At 29.0% G+C, this 13,225-nt stretch overlaps 2 protein-coding genes across 2 annotated transcripts; both read right to left on the reverse strand.

Annotated features, from left to right (window-relative positions):
• Window positions 1-2,442: 2,442 nt before the first annotated feature.
• LOC108559582 (lipopolysaccharide-induced tumor necrosis factor-alpha factor homolog) lies at window positions 2,443-9,848 on the reverse strand (the record flags this gene model as incomplete). The annotated part of the gene is given in 4 exon segments (XM_017916910.1): window positions 2,443-2,842; window positions 2,918-3,074; window positions 9,454-9,540; window positions 9,758-9,848. Coding segments are annotated over 4 exon segments (378 nt in total). The 3' UTR covers window positions 2,443-2,742.
• A 999-nt stretch (window positions 9,849-10,847) lies between these two features.
• Window positions 10,848-12,759, reverse strand: LOC108559583. Its single transcript, XM_017916911.1, has 4 exons — window positions 12,674-12,759; window positions 12,379-12,465; window positions 11,159-11,303; window positions 10,848-11,103 (listed from the first exon to the last, which is right to left on the reverse strand). Exons 1-4 carry the CDS (start codon window positions 12,702-12,704, stop codon window positions 11,004-11,006), a joined length of 363 nt encoding a protein of 120 aa, XP_017772400.1. The 5' UTR covers window positions 12,705-12,759; the 3' UTR covers window positions 10,848-11,003.
• Between the last annotated feature and the right edge of the window lie 466 nt (window positions 12,760-13,225).

A 13,225-nucleotide genomic window follows, 5' to 3' on the forward strand; every position in this document is an offset into this window, starting at 1 on the left:
GAATCTAGTATCCACCTGAAGTTTGACATTTGTCCAGCTGACAATTTATTTAAGAAATATTATTTTGATCGTCATCATAAAAAATACCCAATAAAAGTCTATATTCGAATAATTGCAAAGGAATTAATTCCCGCTATAAAAGAAAAATGGTCTAGTGGTAGAAGAATCATGTCAATCGAAATCTACCAAGATAATGCTAAACCACATTGCAGTGTTGATGACAAAGAAGTTGTTCGCGCTGGTTTTGAAAATGGGTGGAACATAAGAATAATATGTCAACCACCAAACAACCCCGACTTCAATGTCCACTATTTGGGTTTCTTTCACGCCATTCAATCATTACAACACAAACAGTTCTCGTCTAATATTGATGAACTTATTGCGGCCCTGTATAAAGCATGGTATGAAATAATTTCGGAAACACTAGACAATGTTTTCATTATATTGCAGAAGTGTATGGAATTGTCCATGCTTCATAAAGTAGGCAATGATTACAAGCTTCCTTACATGAGTAAGGACAAACTGCGTTTTCAGGGAACATTGTTAGCTCGTCAAAAACGTGACCGTTTATAGTTACTAATTTGGTGACAGTTACTAATTAGTGTTCATTGTCAATTTTTTACCATTTTATGTTATAGTTTAGTTTTGAAAATATATCCCTATGTATATTTTTTTTATGAAATTGGACACTTATTTTGGAACGGAATTTAAGTATAGTATTATTTATTATATAGTATTATAGTATTGCATTCTACTATTTTCTACATAATAACTATATAAATAAAAACTTAAAACTAGTTGATCTTTTACGGTTATAAATATAGATAAGTGCGAATCCTGGTTGATTTAATATGTCCTTGGGTCTTCGTCATCTGCTGGAAACGCGACGCGCATGCTTCTTCCTATACTGCAAACATATATATCTCCGTTTTTTCGCTTCTTCTTCTATTTCATCGTCTCCGTCGACGTCTTTTCCTTCTTATGCTTCTTCTTCAGCCCTTCGAAAAGCCTCAAAGTTTTGGGGCGCGTCGTTAATCATCACCGGAGCGCGCCTTCTCCGAGACCCCCGACGGCGACGTTCCTTCCTATCCCCCTATTTATTAATTTCCTGCGAGCACTTCCGACTTAGAGGCCGTAGCACCGAAACACGAGAGATATAGACCTATATATATATCTACACACACACACACAAAAACCGACAGCAGAAACTTTCGGATTGATATTCATTAACCAGTTTCGGTCATCTCTTCTAATTAATGCTTTTCCAGAACCCTTCTCACCGACCAAGGGCACAAAGAACTACAACAAAAAAACAGAGAAGAGAAAGATGGAAACCATCATTAATCATAATTTTCCATCGGGAATAATTAAATTATGCTACATCGACTTGCAAACAAAAATACAAAAAAAAGAGAGAGAGAGATAGAGAAAGGACAAACAGAAAGAATACAAATAGCCTTTTTTTAATTGTAATCACGTAATTCCGGTAAATTATCGTCAAGGTAATACCTGACAGGCGACTGTAAATCATGCTGTTATATAAATTAGGAAATAAATTGCCCTGCTGAGATCCAGCACACTTAACTAGAACTAGAGACCTCAAACAGTAACTTTATCAGTGTTTCCATGAACAGCTTTTGCTCAAGTTATTTTATTTATTTATTAATCTTTATTAGTTCTTTCAGTCGAAAAGTTTTATCTTCTTAATATTACAGACAAAAAATGTATTTATTTTAAAATTTAAGTTTAATTTCATTACCAGATAAATTAATCAATAATTAATAGAAATTAACATAATATATTAACGGAAGTAGTAATATTTGTTTATGCCAAATCAAAAATTTGAATAGTTTATGTCTTTTACTTTAATAGTCGGAACATTGACTCTTCTCAATGTATTACTTTGTGTTTCCAATTAAGTAAATATAAAGATTCTTAATGTTGTAATTCTTGATTGGAATATTAAAAAAAAATCGTATATTTAGATTATATAAATTAATAATCTAATGTATATTATTAATATTCTTATTTGGGTTTTCGGTTCTGTTTAAAACCGGATTATTCGAGGATTTTAAAAGAGTAAAAAAGAGACTCGAACGCTGTTGTTCGGCGAAAGTTAGTATAAAATAATTAATAAATAAATATAGAATGTTTTTTCTGATTTTTTTTTAATTTATTGATTATGTGTTCTTACCTACACATAAAATAAGGTATTCTCTGAAAATTTCAGGATTTACGAAATGTTTAGGTGCACTGATCGCACTATTTGAAGTATTGCTGTATTTGTGTTTTGGATTCGCAATTGTCTTTAAAAGTGAAGAAACACTTCAATATCCAACAATATTGAATTTGAGAACTAATGTTGATAGAAAGTAAACTAATATTGTAAAATAAGAAAATTTTATTGTTTATTTATTAAACATAAAAAATACATATTCGGTAACTAAAAATTTAAGTTTATCACTTTTTTTGTTTTAAGATTTAGAACATGCTGTTGAATGTAGAAAGTTCATTTTAAATGTTTACATTCTTTATATCAGCGTTTCTCAACCTAAATGCTTATAACATATTGACGCAAAGTGACAGCTGTCATTTCGCGAAACATAGAGCTTGAGAAACGCTGCCTATATATGTCTAGTTAAAACTAAAAACAATACGAAATAACGTTAAAAAATATATAAAAATAATAATGCGATAAGATTAAAAGCATTTGAAAGAAATTAAAAAGTAATGTTGGTGGCTTCATTCGTATTTTCCAAGGTAGGAATCGCAGGAAGGACAGAAGTGGTTGCGATTCCTGCAACTTTTCATGCAGTACGGTAACCAAGCGCACAGAAAGCAACTGAAAAGAAAAATGTAGATACATATTTATATTTAAAAAAAATATGAGGCTGAGATGAGGGATGATTAGACTCACCAGGTTAAGCACATGCACATGGCCATAAAATGAGTTTTCAAGTTGGTCTTCGATTTAACGGTCGTCGAAATATCTGCATGGCACGAGTGGCAGATGCATCTCTGAGGATCTGGCCCGAATTGGACTGGAGGAATACTTGGTAATACCCTCGGCGTATCTAAATTGTAAACAAAAAAACAGACATTACAGAATGATGTTTTTGATTTGAATACAGATTTCAGGTGACCAAACGTACTCGTTTAACTCTTTGAGGGACAATGTCCCACCTTTTAAACATGTCAAGTGAGACATTATAATCATTCTCCAGGAAAGAGGAATTATCCTTTAATATGGTTGGTATGTCAAAGGATGATCTTGATAAGCCATACCATTCGATGTGAATTCAGTTGACGTAGAACTGTCTGATTCAGTTGCCTAGAAATTTGTTAGGTCTAGAAATTTAGGAATTTCTGGCCCTTCAAAGAGTTAAGGAGTTTCGAACTGATTTTTCATTACTCATATTCTTAACAAAACTACCCAAGAAATTGATTCTGATAATAATAATATTTCAGCGACACTTCGGATTAATTTTGCAATTCGAATTCATTATCAAATCACACTTTATAGATTACATTTACAGAAGTAGTACTGCTCCTGTATATTTTCTCAAGTTTAAAATAAAACATCGAAATTTTCTGTGCTTAGGAAAGCATTATTTCTCAATGAACCGTCGTAAATTACACAAGAAATTGCATCTGATAATATTTCAACTGAAGATCTATTTGTACCTCTAGTTTTAAGGAATTCAATACTGATATTAAGGATACATTTCTAAAAGAAGTAAAGATATGCTTTTTTTTAATAAAATTTCCATCAGTATATTCAGAAATTATTCATCAATGTTCGCTGAATTAAATTACTTGCAGTGGATTCTTGTTTACAACAAAGACGTGTAAATATAACCCACTTCGACATTGTATACACACTCAAAATGAGATCATTAGTATTTTAAATTCAAAACTGTTGATATTCTAATTATTTGGAGGACATTTCGTAAAGCATTAAAAAGAATACATAGTAGAAATACTGGAATACCTCGCTTAGTCCGAATTAATTGAGCAAAATAAAAATAAATTCGAACAATTGTTATTTTTAGTTTCTTTTTCTATTTATGTATTTTATTTTTATGCGGTTTTAAAAACTTTGATTTTTCCTGTTTCAAATAGTCCGGCATATTGGCTAAACCGGACTATGCAATATATTTATGTAATTAAAGCATTATAAAGTATGATGAATATAATGAAATATATATGATTTGCATATTATAGGGATTTTTTAAAAGATAAAAAAACATATTAATTTTGTTTAAACTTTCGCACATAAAAATCTATTTATTAGTAATGAGAATTAATGGTCAAAAAGAATGAGATCATCAGTGTCTTAAATTATAAAGTCTGTTGATATTCTAATTATTTCATGATTACTTCAGATAGTTATAGTAAAAAAATGTAGATAATAGATTAGGAAATTCACTATAAAACATTAAATTGAGTACATTGTAGAACACCTCGCTTAGTCCGGATTAATCGAGCAAAATAAAAATAAATTCTAACAAAAATATTACATAAAAATATTATTTTTTCGTTTGTTCTTCTACTTGTGTAGTTTATTTCTAAGCGGTTTTAAAATCTCCGATTGTTCCTGTTTCAAATAGTCCGGGATATTAGCTAAACCTAAACTATTACACAGTATGACGAATAGAGTGATATATTTGTGATTTGTATTTTATTATGGGACATTTTTAATAGACGAAGAAAAAAAACCATTAACGATTATTCAACTGAGTTGCCACCAATTTATTTCAATTGTTCCTTCAATTTACGACTATTCTGAAGAAAAAATGCAATAAAAAAACAACAAGAACATGACTTGGTTTGCATTATGAATATTAGATATTTTATCTGCAAAGAATTTCTCTGTTGATATCCAACCATTATTTAAATCTATTATTACAAAATCATGTTAATTGTTGATATGTATTATTAAAATATTGCATCTTAAATTGTACACAAAATCCGAAAAAGTACGTTAAGTTTTTGGGAGAGATTTGAAGAATGTTTAATTTAGATTTCCTTAGATAAGTATGATTAGCAGATAATTTCACACAATATGATTGTCAGTTGTACAGCATTTACAAAATATCATTATTATGTTAATTAGTGTATTAATATATTTTGAAATTTTTCATGTAAATAAAAAAGGTTGATTTTTTAAATTATTTAAGTGGATATTTGTCAAAAACCAAACTTACTGGTATTTTCCAGCCTAATGAATGGTACCTCGTCCTGCATGTTGTCTGCGAAACGAAACTATTTCTGAGCCTGAAGAGTTTCGTCGACGCCGGTCACTCTTGCAATGCAATGAACTGAGTCAAGGTTGGCGTTTCTGCGTGAAAACTGTTGCGCATAATGCACATCTTATTCGTATCAATCCAAGAACGTTTTAATCCAGCGGTTTCCAACCTTTATGCTACTACGCCTCCCCCAAAAAAAAATATTCGCGCCTCCATTACCTTTTATTATTTTAATAGATTAAATAATATAGACACGTTTTATTTATTTGAAGATATTATGGTATAAAAAATAATTTATTAAAAAATTTTGGCGCCTTCTCTGGCAATAGTTCTCCCAGGTTGAAAACCGATGATTTAAAGTATCTTAAGTCTATAATCGTACGTGTAATACGAACTACAAATAAGAAATATGAATGTGAGACGTTAAGTGTATTAGATAGTGTACTTTATAATAGAAACGAACTAGAGACATCAAAGGCGTCTTTTAGTCGCATTATTATATAAACATAAACATCAGCATAAAGGAATCTCTATCGTGACCCAGTTCGATACACTTTAATATAAACAAAGGGCACATTCTCATCGATACTCCTATACTTTTACTCCGAATTCAAGTCCTTATTATAAACATATAAAGATCGTTACATGTACAATCGTAATCGATCATCTTTTATATAAACAAATGCATAGAAATTTGTCCCGGTCTTATAATAAACAAAACCATCAATCGATCACAACTCCCACCCCGTATTAATAAGAATTAACTTTGTAAGTAGAATAACTATTTAGAATTAGTAAAACCTTCAAAGACTGATATAGTCTTAGTCAACCTATCGAAGTAACTACATTGGAAAGGGACCCCAAGAGTACCAATTATATTAAACTTGTTTTAAACCAATTGAATTATTTAATTCTCAACTACTGAGACTCTACAACGATAACATCAGACAATATTCCACTGTGTCCAAAATTCCATCCCTGGGACACGACAGAATTAGAGACAACGAAAACTTTCTGAGAGGATTAATCTTGTTTATCTATTATACACACATGAAAATTAAAAAAAAAAATTGTATGAAAATTATAAACTACATATTTTTCTTTTGAATAATCATAAATATTTATTATATATGTGAAGTGAGGTAGCTGGATCATCTCATTATTTTTGTGTCCAACAGTTATTATTACAATTATTATTGTTAATATAGTGTATTAACGAACTAGAGATGTCTCTTAGTTGCCTTATTATATAAACATATATATATGCTTAATAGAATCAAGAGAACCAAGCGTAAACAATCCCATCAACACTCCTATATCTGTACTACACTTAAGTCCATTTATAAACACATAATAATCTTTACACGTACAATCATAATCGATTATCTTTTTCATATGAACAAATGAATATGATTTTGTCCCAGTCTTATAATAAACATGGTGGTTTTGTCGAGGACGATTCCCGTGGAAACGTTTAATCATCAATATATACAAAGCCCTACTCCCAATCACAACTCTCACCCCGTATTAATAAGAATTAACTTTGTAAGTAGAATAAGTATTTAGAATAAAGTCTCAGCAGAACCTTTGAGGACATGTATAGTCTTAGTCAAACTGTTAAAGTATCTACATTATCTTAGAAAGAATCCCAAGAGTACCAATTATTATAATAATCTTGTTTATCACCAATTGAATTATTTACTTCCTAAAACTGAGACTCCCATCCCTGGGACACGACATTATATCCATTTAAAAGTCTTTTTATTTCTCTTATTAACCCATTTTTAAAGCTTGTTATCATAAAGATAGATTGCTTTATTAATAAATTAAAAAAAATAATCTTGGATAAAAATTCAGACAACAATAATACTGTGAACAAATGTATTTGATTATATTAATGTCTTTCACTTGATTCCCTTTATCTATTATTAATAATTGCATAATAAAATATGGACATTAAACATTTTAAATGAGATTTAACAGATTTTGTTAAAGTGAAAGATTTTTATTTTATTGAAACATAAAAATTGTGTAGTTTTTTTTACATTTGAATCTATTACGATGAGACAAGTAAAAAACACTTTTTGTAATTGTTAATGTTAAAAAAATAGAAATTTTGGAGCGAACGAATTTGTTTCAGATGAAACATTAGTATAATGTTTAATTTCTTGTTAATTGTTAAAGTTTTAGATGATGAATTTCACATATTCAAAGCTATTTAACTTTATTTTATACGACTTCTTATGTAAAATATGCTGCGCACGTGTTTTTAAATATAAACTTCTTTTTCTCTAGAAATATAATGCTTTCTTTAATTTCTGTTGATGTTTATACAAATGGATATTTTTTGCATACACATCCGTTTTTCACACGTCACTTTAACTACATGGAACTCTCACTTATATTTATTTAAGATAATAAGCTTAGTAAGCTTTCATCCGATAATATCGTTAATGCGCCTAAAAATATATACAATATGTATATTTTCTTTGCATTTTATTATTACTTTCTTCATAATTCTCGAGATGCTTTACTCCACAATATTTATGAAATAGTCAATAAACTTATTTTCTTTTTCTCTAAAAAAATATCGAGAAGATTTAAATTATCATCAACTTTAATAATTTCAAAAAAACAAAGATTTTTTACAAATTCGAAGCTAAAATTTAAAAAAAATACTCAAATTGTTGAACGTATTTTACACAATTCTATAATGTTAGATGACAACATTCTCCATATCAGGGGCTAAACTTGATCATCCGTAACCTGTTTTTTTAGCCAAAATTTAGTTTAAATTTAAAATAAATCATCAGAGATTATTTGGCCATCCATGCTCTATATCATTCAATATCTATTGTTAAAACTAAGTGCACGTAGGCAGACCCATACATACAAACTCTGTTATTGCGCACTTGACGTATGATAATAATAATCTCGTTACTTTAAAATTTTTAAATACTATATGACTTGTAACGTACTAAATACTGCTTTTTTAGCAAATCAATAATAATAATTTGTTGTGACCAACCGTTCTATCATCATTCATTGTTTAACTATGATTATTAATTGTATTTGTCCACACTCTGATTGGAAGTACTATTTAGTGCACTCTGATTATTCAACACCAATACAATAAATAACTATAGTATAGTGCTCTATATCATTCAATATCTATTGTTAACACTAAAATAAAAGCTAAATTAAAAAAAAAAAACACTGAAATTGTTTTTTTTGTAGAAATATTATTTATTATTAATCAATAATCATTAACGGAAATTATTAAAAATAACTACCTTAAAAATTAATACAACACAAAATTAGTAACCAAAGAAGAATTTTTCGTATAGTACGCGTAATTTGTTCCGAACAGTTTGAAATCGGACTAATCGAAGAATATATAACTAAATAAACCGCATAAAAAGAGACTTGATTATATATAGAAAGAAAAAAAAAACGATATACAAAAAAATATTTGTGTTCTGTTGAAACCTATGCAGACACATTGAATGTTATAAAATAATATACAGCAATACCTCGCATAGTCAGAGCATTCGGTTTTGCAAGTATCCCGGAACTGTTTGAAATCGGACTAATCGAGGAACTATGAATGAAGCTAGTCTGTACACATTGAATTTAGCAGTAATAGTCCCGATTATAGTTTTTATGTACTGCTTTTGAAAACGTACTAATCGAGGAACTAAATATATACAAACATAAACCGCACAAAAATATACTAATATTTCAAAAAAATATGTATTTCTGGTGTGCTTAATTAACAAGTGTATTTTTTGGACAATACTATTAGAAATAAATTAAAATTGTATTCAGCTATTTAATTGTAAGAAATGTTGCATTATTTCATTTTATATTGGCAACAAAGAGATTTACTGTTTCAAATCCATTTATGACAAGATTACATATAGTGCATTTGTTGATAGTTTATAGCAGACAAAGCTATCTTGTTCGTTATTGAAATCGACTATTTATCACAATCATTTTTTCTATTAAAAATGTAACAACGTTCTACCTGATCGTTCGCAATCGTCGCGTTTTATAAAATTATATTGATATTAAAATATTTAAAATATGAAAAGATTATTTTGATATTGTATGCAGTATATTATTATTTTTATATAACTACATCCACTTTATTAAAAGTAATCACAGTTTTTAAATGAAAGATTACATATTTACTCATACGTACTCATTTTCATGTTAATTTCCTTGCTGGGCTTTTCTGGTGGCCTATTGAACTTGAACTTTTGCATCATCTCGAGTTGATCCTCGCTCCCTTAAGATCGATATAATTAGTAATGAAATATAGAGAACTATAGCATACATATTTGTATATTATTAAATGTAAACTTTTTGTCTAACGATGTTACTAACAATATGTAAGTAAAACAGATTGATATTAGATTATTTATTAAAATGTTTCATTTCTTGAAAATGAAATGAAAATTTATAATTAACGTTGAAGATGAATTATAAATATTTTCAATACGTACTTGATTCAGATATATTGTTGTACGAAGTGCTCATCGTAGTTCAGATGAATGAATGAAATACGAACACGTTGGCAGTTGCAGATCAACAGAGCTTGAGGTAGTGCACGTTGGCACACCCATACATACAAACTCTGTTATTGCGCACTTAATGTATGATAATGATAATCTCGTTACATTAACATTTTCAAATACTGTATGACTTTTAACGTACTAAATACTGCTTTTTAGCAAAGCAATAATAATTTGTTGAGACCAACCATTCTATCATCATTCATTGTTTAACTATTATTATTAATTGTATTTGTCCACACTCTTATTGGAGGTACTATTTAGTCCACACTGATTATTTTACACTAATACAATCAATAACTATAGTTAACACCCTTATCGAAGGTACTATTTACACTATGTACACACACATACAAATCTGTAACCTTTTTTATCACTACCCTAAGATTAAGAAGCTCAACACGACCCTCATATCTCTTTTACTCCCAAATTTTGATAACGTACAATCCAAGGGACAAATAAGTTTCAACTCCTGTATATTATTCTGTATTATATCTATCTTCTTACGTATAAGACGACTTTTTTATAATTATAAGTTAGGCATTCATCTTAACCGCAACCTAAACGTTAAGACAATAAACAGTAATATCATTACAACCAAAAGTTGTACCAACTTCCGATCCAAATTTGGAGGTTGCTCTGTAAAGATCTTTCTCCAAAGCTTTAAAATGTATTCTCACTCCTCCTCTACTGAAAAAGTTCTTTCAATTTGAGATGAAAATAATAAAGCAAACATACTGATACCCCTCGGTCCAACTGTACAATCATGTCTCATTCCCAAACATCCCCAATTTTACAAAATTGCTCCAAGAAAGACTATCTCAAAGGATTTCCACACACAACCATCATACATTATTGTTGTTTCAACACATATCGAAACACCTCTCCCGCGACAGTAACTCAAACGAAGAACAAAAATAATAATTTGCTTTTAATTGCTTTAATTTAATATGTTTGTATTTTTCATTAAGGTAACATTACAGTTGACAAAAACTAAAATAAAATAGAACATATTGTTGAACGTATTTTACACAATTAAAAGTGCCGTATTTTTCGGACCATAAGAAGGGTGCGCCTTGCATAGAACAATCGACTTAAACTTGGATTGCTCCAAGGTAAAAGCGATTCCATAAATTTGAGTCTTATGGTCTAAAAAAAATACGTTAATCGTGGTGATTTATTCATAGTAGCCCAGGTAGGAGTCGCAGTTAGGACAATAATGCAGGCGACGCTTGAATCTATTCATGAAGTACGGTAAACAGGCACACAGGAAGCAACTGAAACGAAACATATAAACTCATATTGATTGAGATGAGGTATGATTTGTTTCACCAGGTCATGCACAGGCATCTGGCCGCAGAATGTGTTGTCTTGCTGGTCTTCCATTTTATGGTCGTCGAAATATCTGCGTGACATTTGTGACAGATGCACCTTTGCGATTTTGGTCCGAATTGGACTGAAGCAATGCCCGGCGTATCTAAATTGTGTAAATAAACACACACATATTACATAAAATGAATGTACCTCGAGACTGTGTATGTGTAATATAAATTTAACTAAACAAATATAAATTATAAACATAATAGCAGATATGTAATAGGAAATAACAGACAGGAAATATTATTAGATAATTTACTTTAATCATTCTTTTAGATATGTGTGTGTAAAGATATGTAAAATATGTCATAAAAAAATTAGATAACCAGAAACGATTATTATTTTTATGGCATTATTAATAGAAAATATATTTATATTATTTACATACTTGAAAAATGTAAATAAACAATATATTAGAAAAAAGATTTTTGTACAACAGCATTGAAATTAGTAAGAAATAATTGAGTAAAAGTTATAAATAAATATTTCATTTTTCATGTAACAAATACATTTAATTTTATTTACTTCTTTTCCTATATTTCTTAAACTAATAATTGTTTAATTTACTTATTTCTGTTATTAATAATTTAATAGTCAAAATCGCTATAAACTTATGGAAATAAATCAAAGTTTTTCTGAATATTTAACTTGAAGGTAAAAAAAAATCAATTAATAATCATTAAATAATGAAAAATTTAAACACGAACTTTTCATAAAGACTTAATTATATACAATAAGAAACTGAAGAAGCGTTGTAAAATAATATGCAGGAATACCTTGCATAGTACTATTTTTTTAGAATTTATTTTTAGTTTACACAATTAAAATTCAGTTTGTTTAGAAATTATAATGAATTAGTTACAAATATTTCCAAATTTTTGATATAAATTTGCGGTTTTAAAATCTAAAGATTTCAGATACTTCTTTTGTTGATTGATCTTATGATAGCCATGGCTACCTTGTTCGTTCTTGAGATCGACTTTTTAGTTAAGAAGTGATCGCGTACAAGTTTTTTGTTTCCTTTAATAGCATTATAATAATCAGTTTTTTCAACTGTTTGCTTTTATATAATAGAATTATAGTTATTAAACTTTTGTGCATTGTTTTCAATAATTTTAAGAATGTATAGCATTTATATTAACATTTAGATTAATAATATTTGCATTAATACTTACTCATGTTCATTTTAATTTCATTGCGGGGCGTTTCTGGTGCTCTGTTCTGCATGAATCCTTGCATCATCTCGTGTTTATCCTCAGTCCCTTAATAGACATAGTTAGTAATAAAATATATAGAATTATGACACAATTATTAATGAATATTGAAAGTTTTTGTTTTCTATATGACTTAAAGCAATATAAAAGATTTGATTAATTTATTTATTAAAAATGTATATATTTGCACAAAATCATGAAAATTACATGTACATTTATAATTATATGATCCATATATTTTTTTTGCAATACGTACTTGGTTGAGGTATATTGTATGAAGTATTCATCGTAGTTTATAGGATCAAATCAAACTCCAAATATTCAACCACACGCACTCTTCAGTAGTTGAAAATCAACTGTGAATGTACCACAACACCAACATCATTTACAAACATCATGTATGAGTAATAGATAACGTTTATTTAAAGCAATCTGTCTTAATATAACAAGCCTAATCCTTTCACGTAATAGTTACGTTCTGAAACGTTGGGTAAGGTTGTATAGATCACGCCTCAAATAGCACTTTCATATGTTTTTACATTGGACCATTTATATAACGTGATAAGGGGAAAATTGCAAAAAAAGTGGAATCAGAACTACTTTGCGGACCTTTGCGGATGACTGATGGCATTTATAATTACAAATAGTTTCAATAAATCTTTAGCTAAGCTAAAATGAGCTAGAAAATAAGAAAATGGTTCATCCTAGGAAACCAGTCGCCCTGAATGTACCAATTAACGCATTTTTTTTGCAATAATACTAGAAAATAATAAAATGGTCCATCCTAGGAAACCAGTCGCCTTGAATG

The sequence above is a fragment of the Nicrophorus vespilloides genome, unplaced genomic scaffold (assembly GCF_001412225.1).
Source record: "Nicrophorus vespilloides isolate i.1.1-1 unplaced genomic scaffold, Nicve_v1.0, whole genome shotgun sequence".
Classification (NCBI taxonomy): domain Eukaryota; kingdom Metazoa; phylum Arthropoda; class Insecta; order Coleoptera; family Silphidae; genus Nicrophorus; species Nicrophorus vespilloides.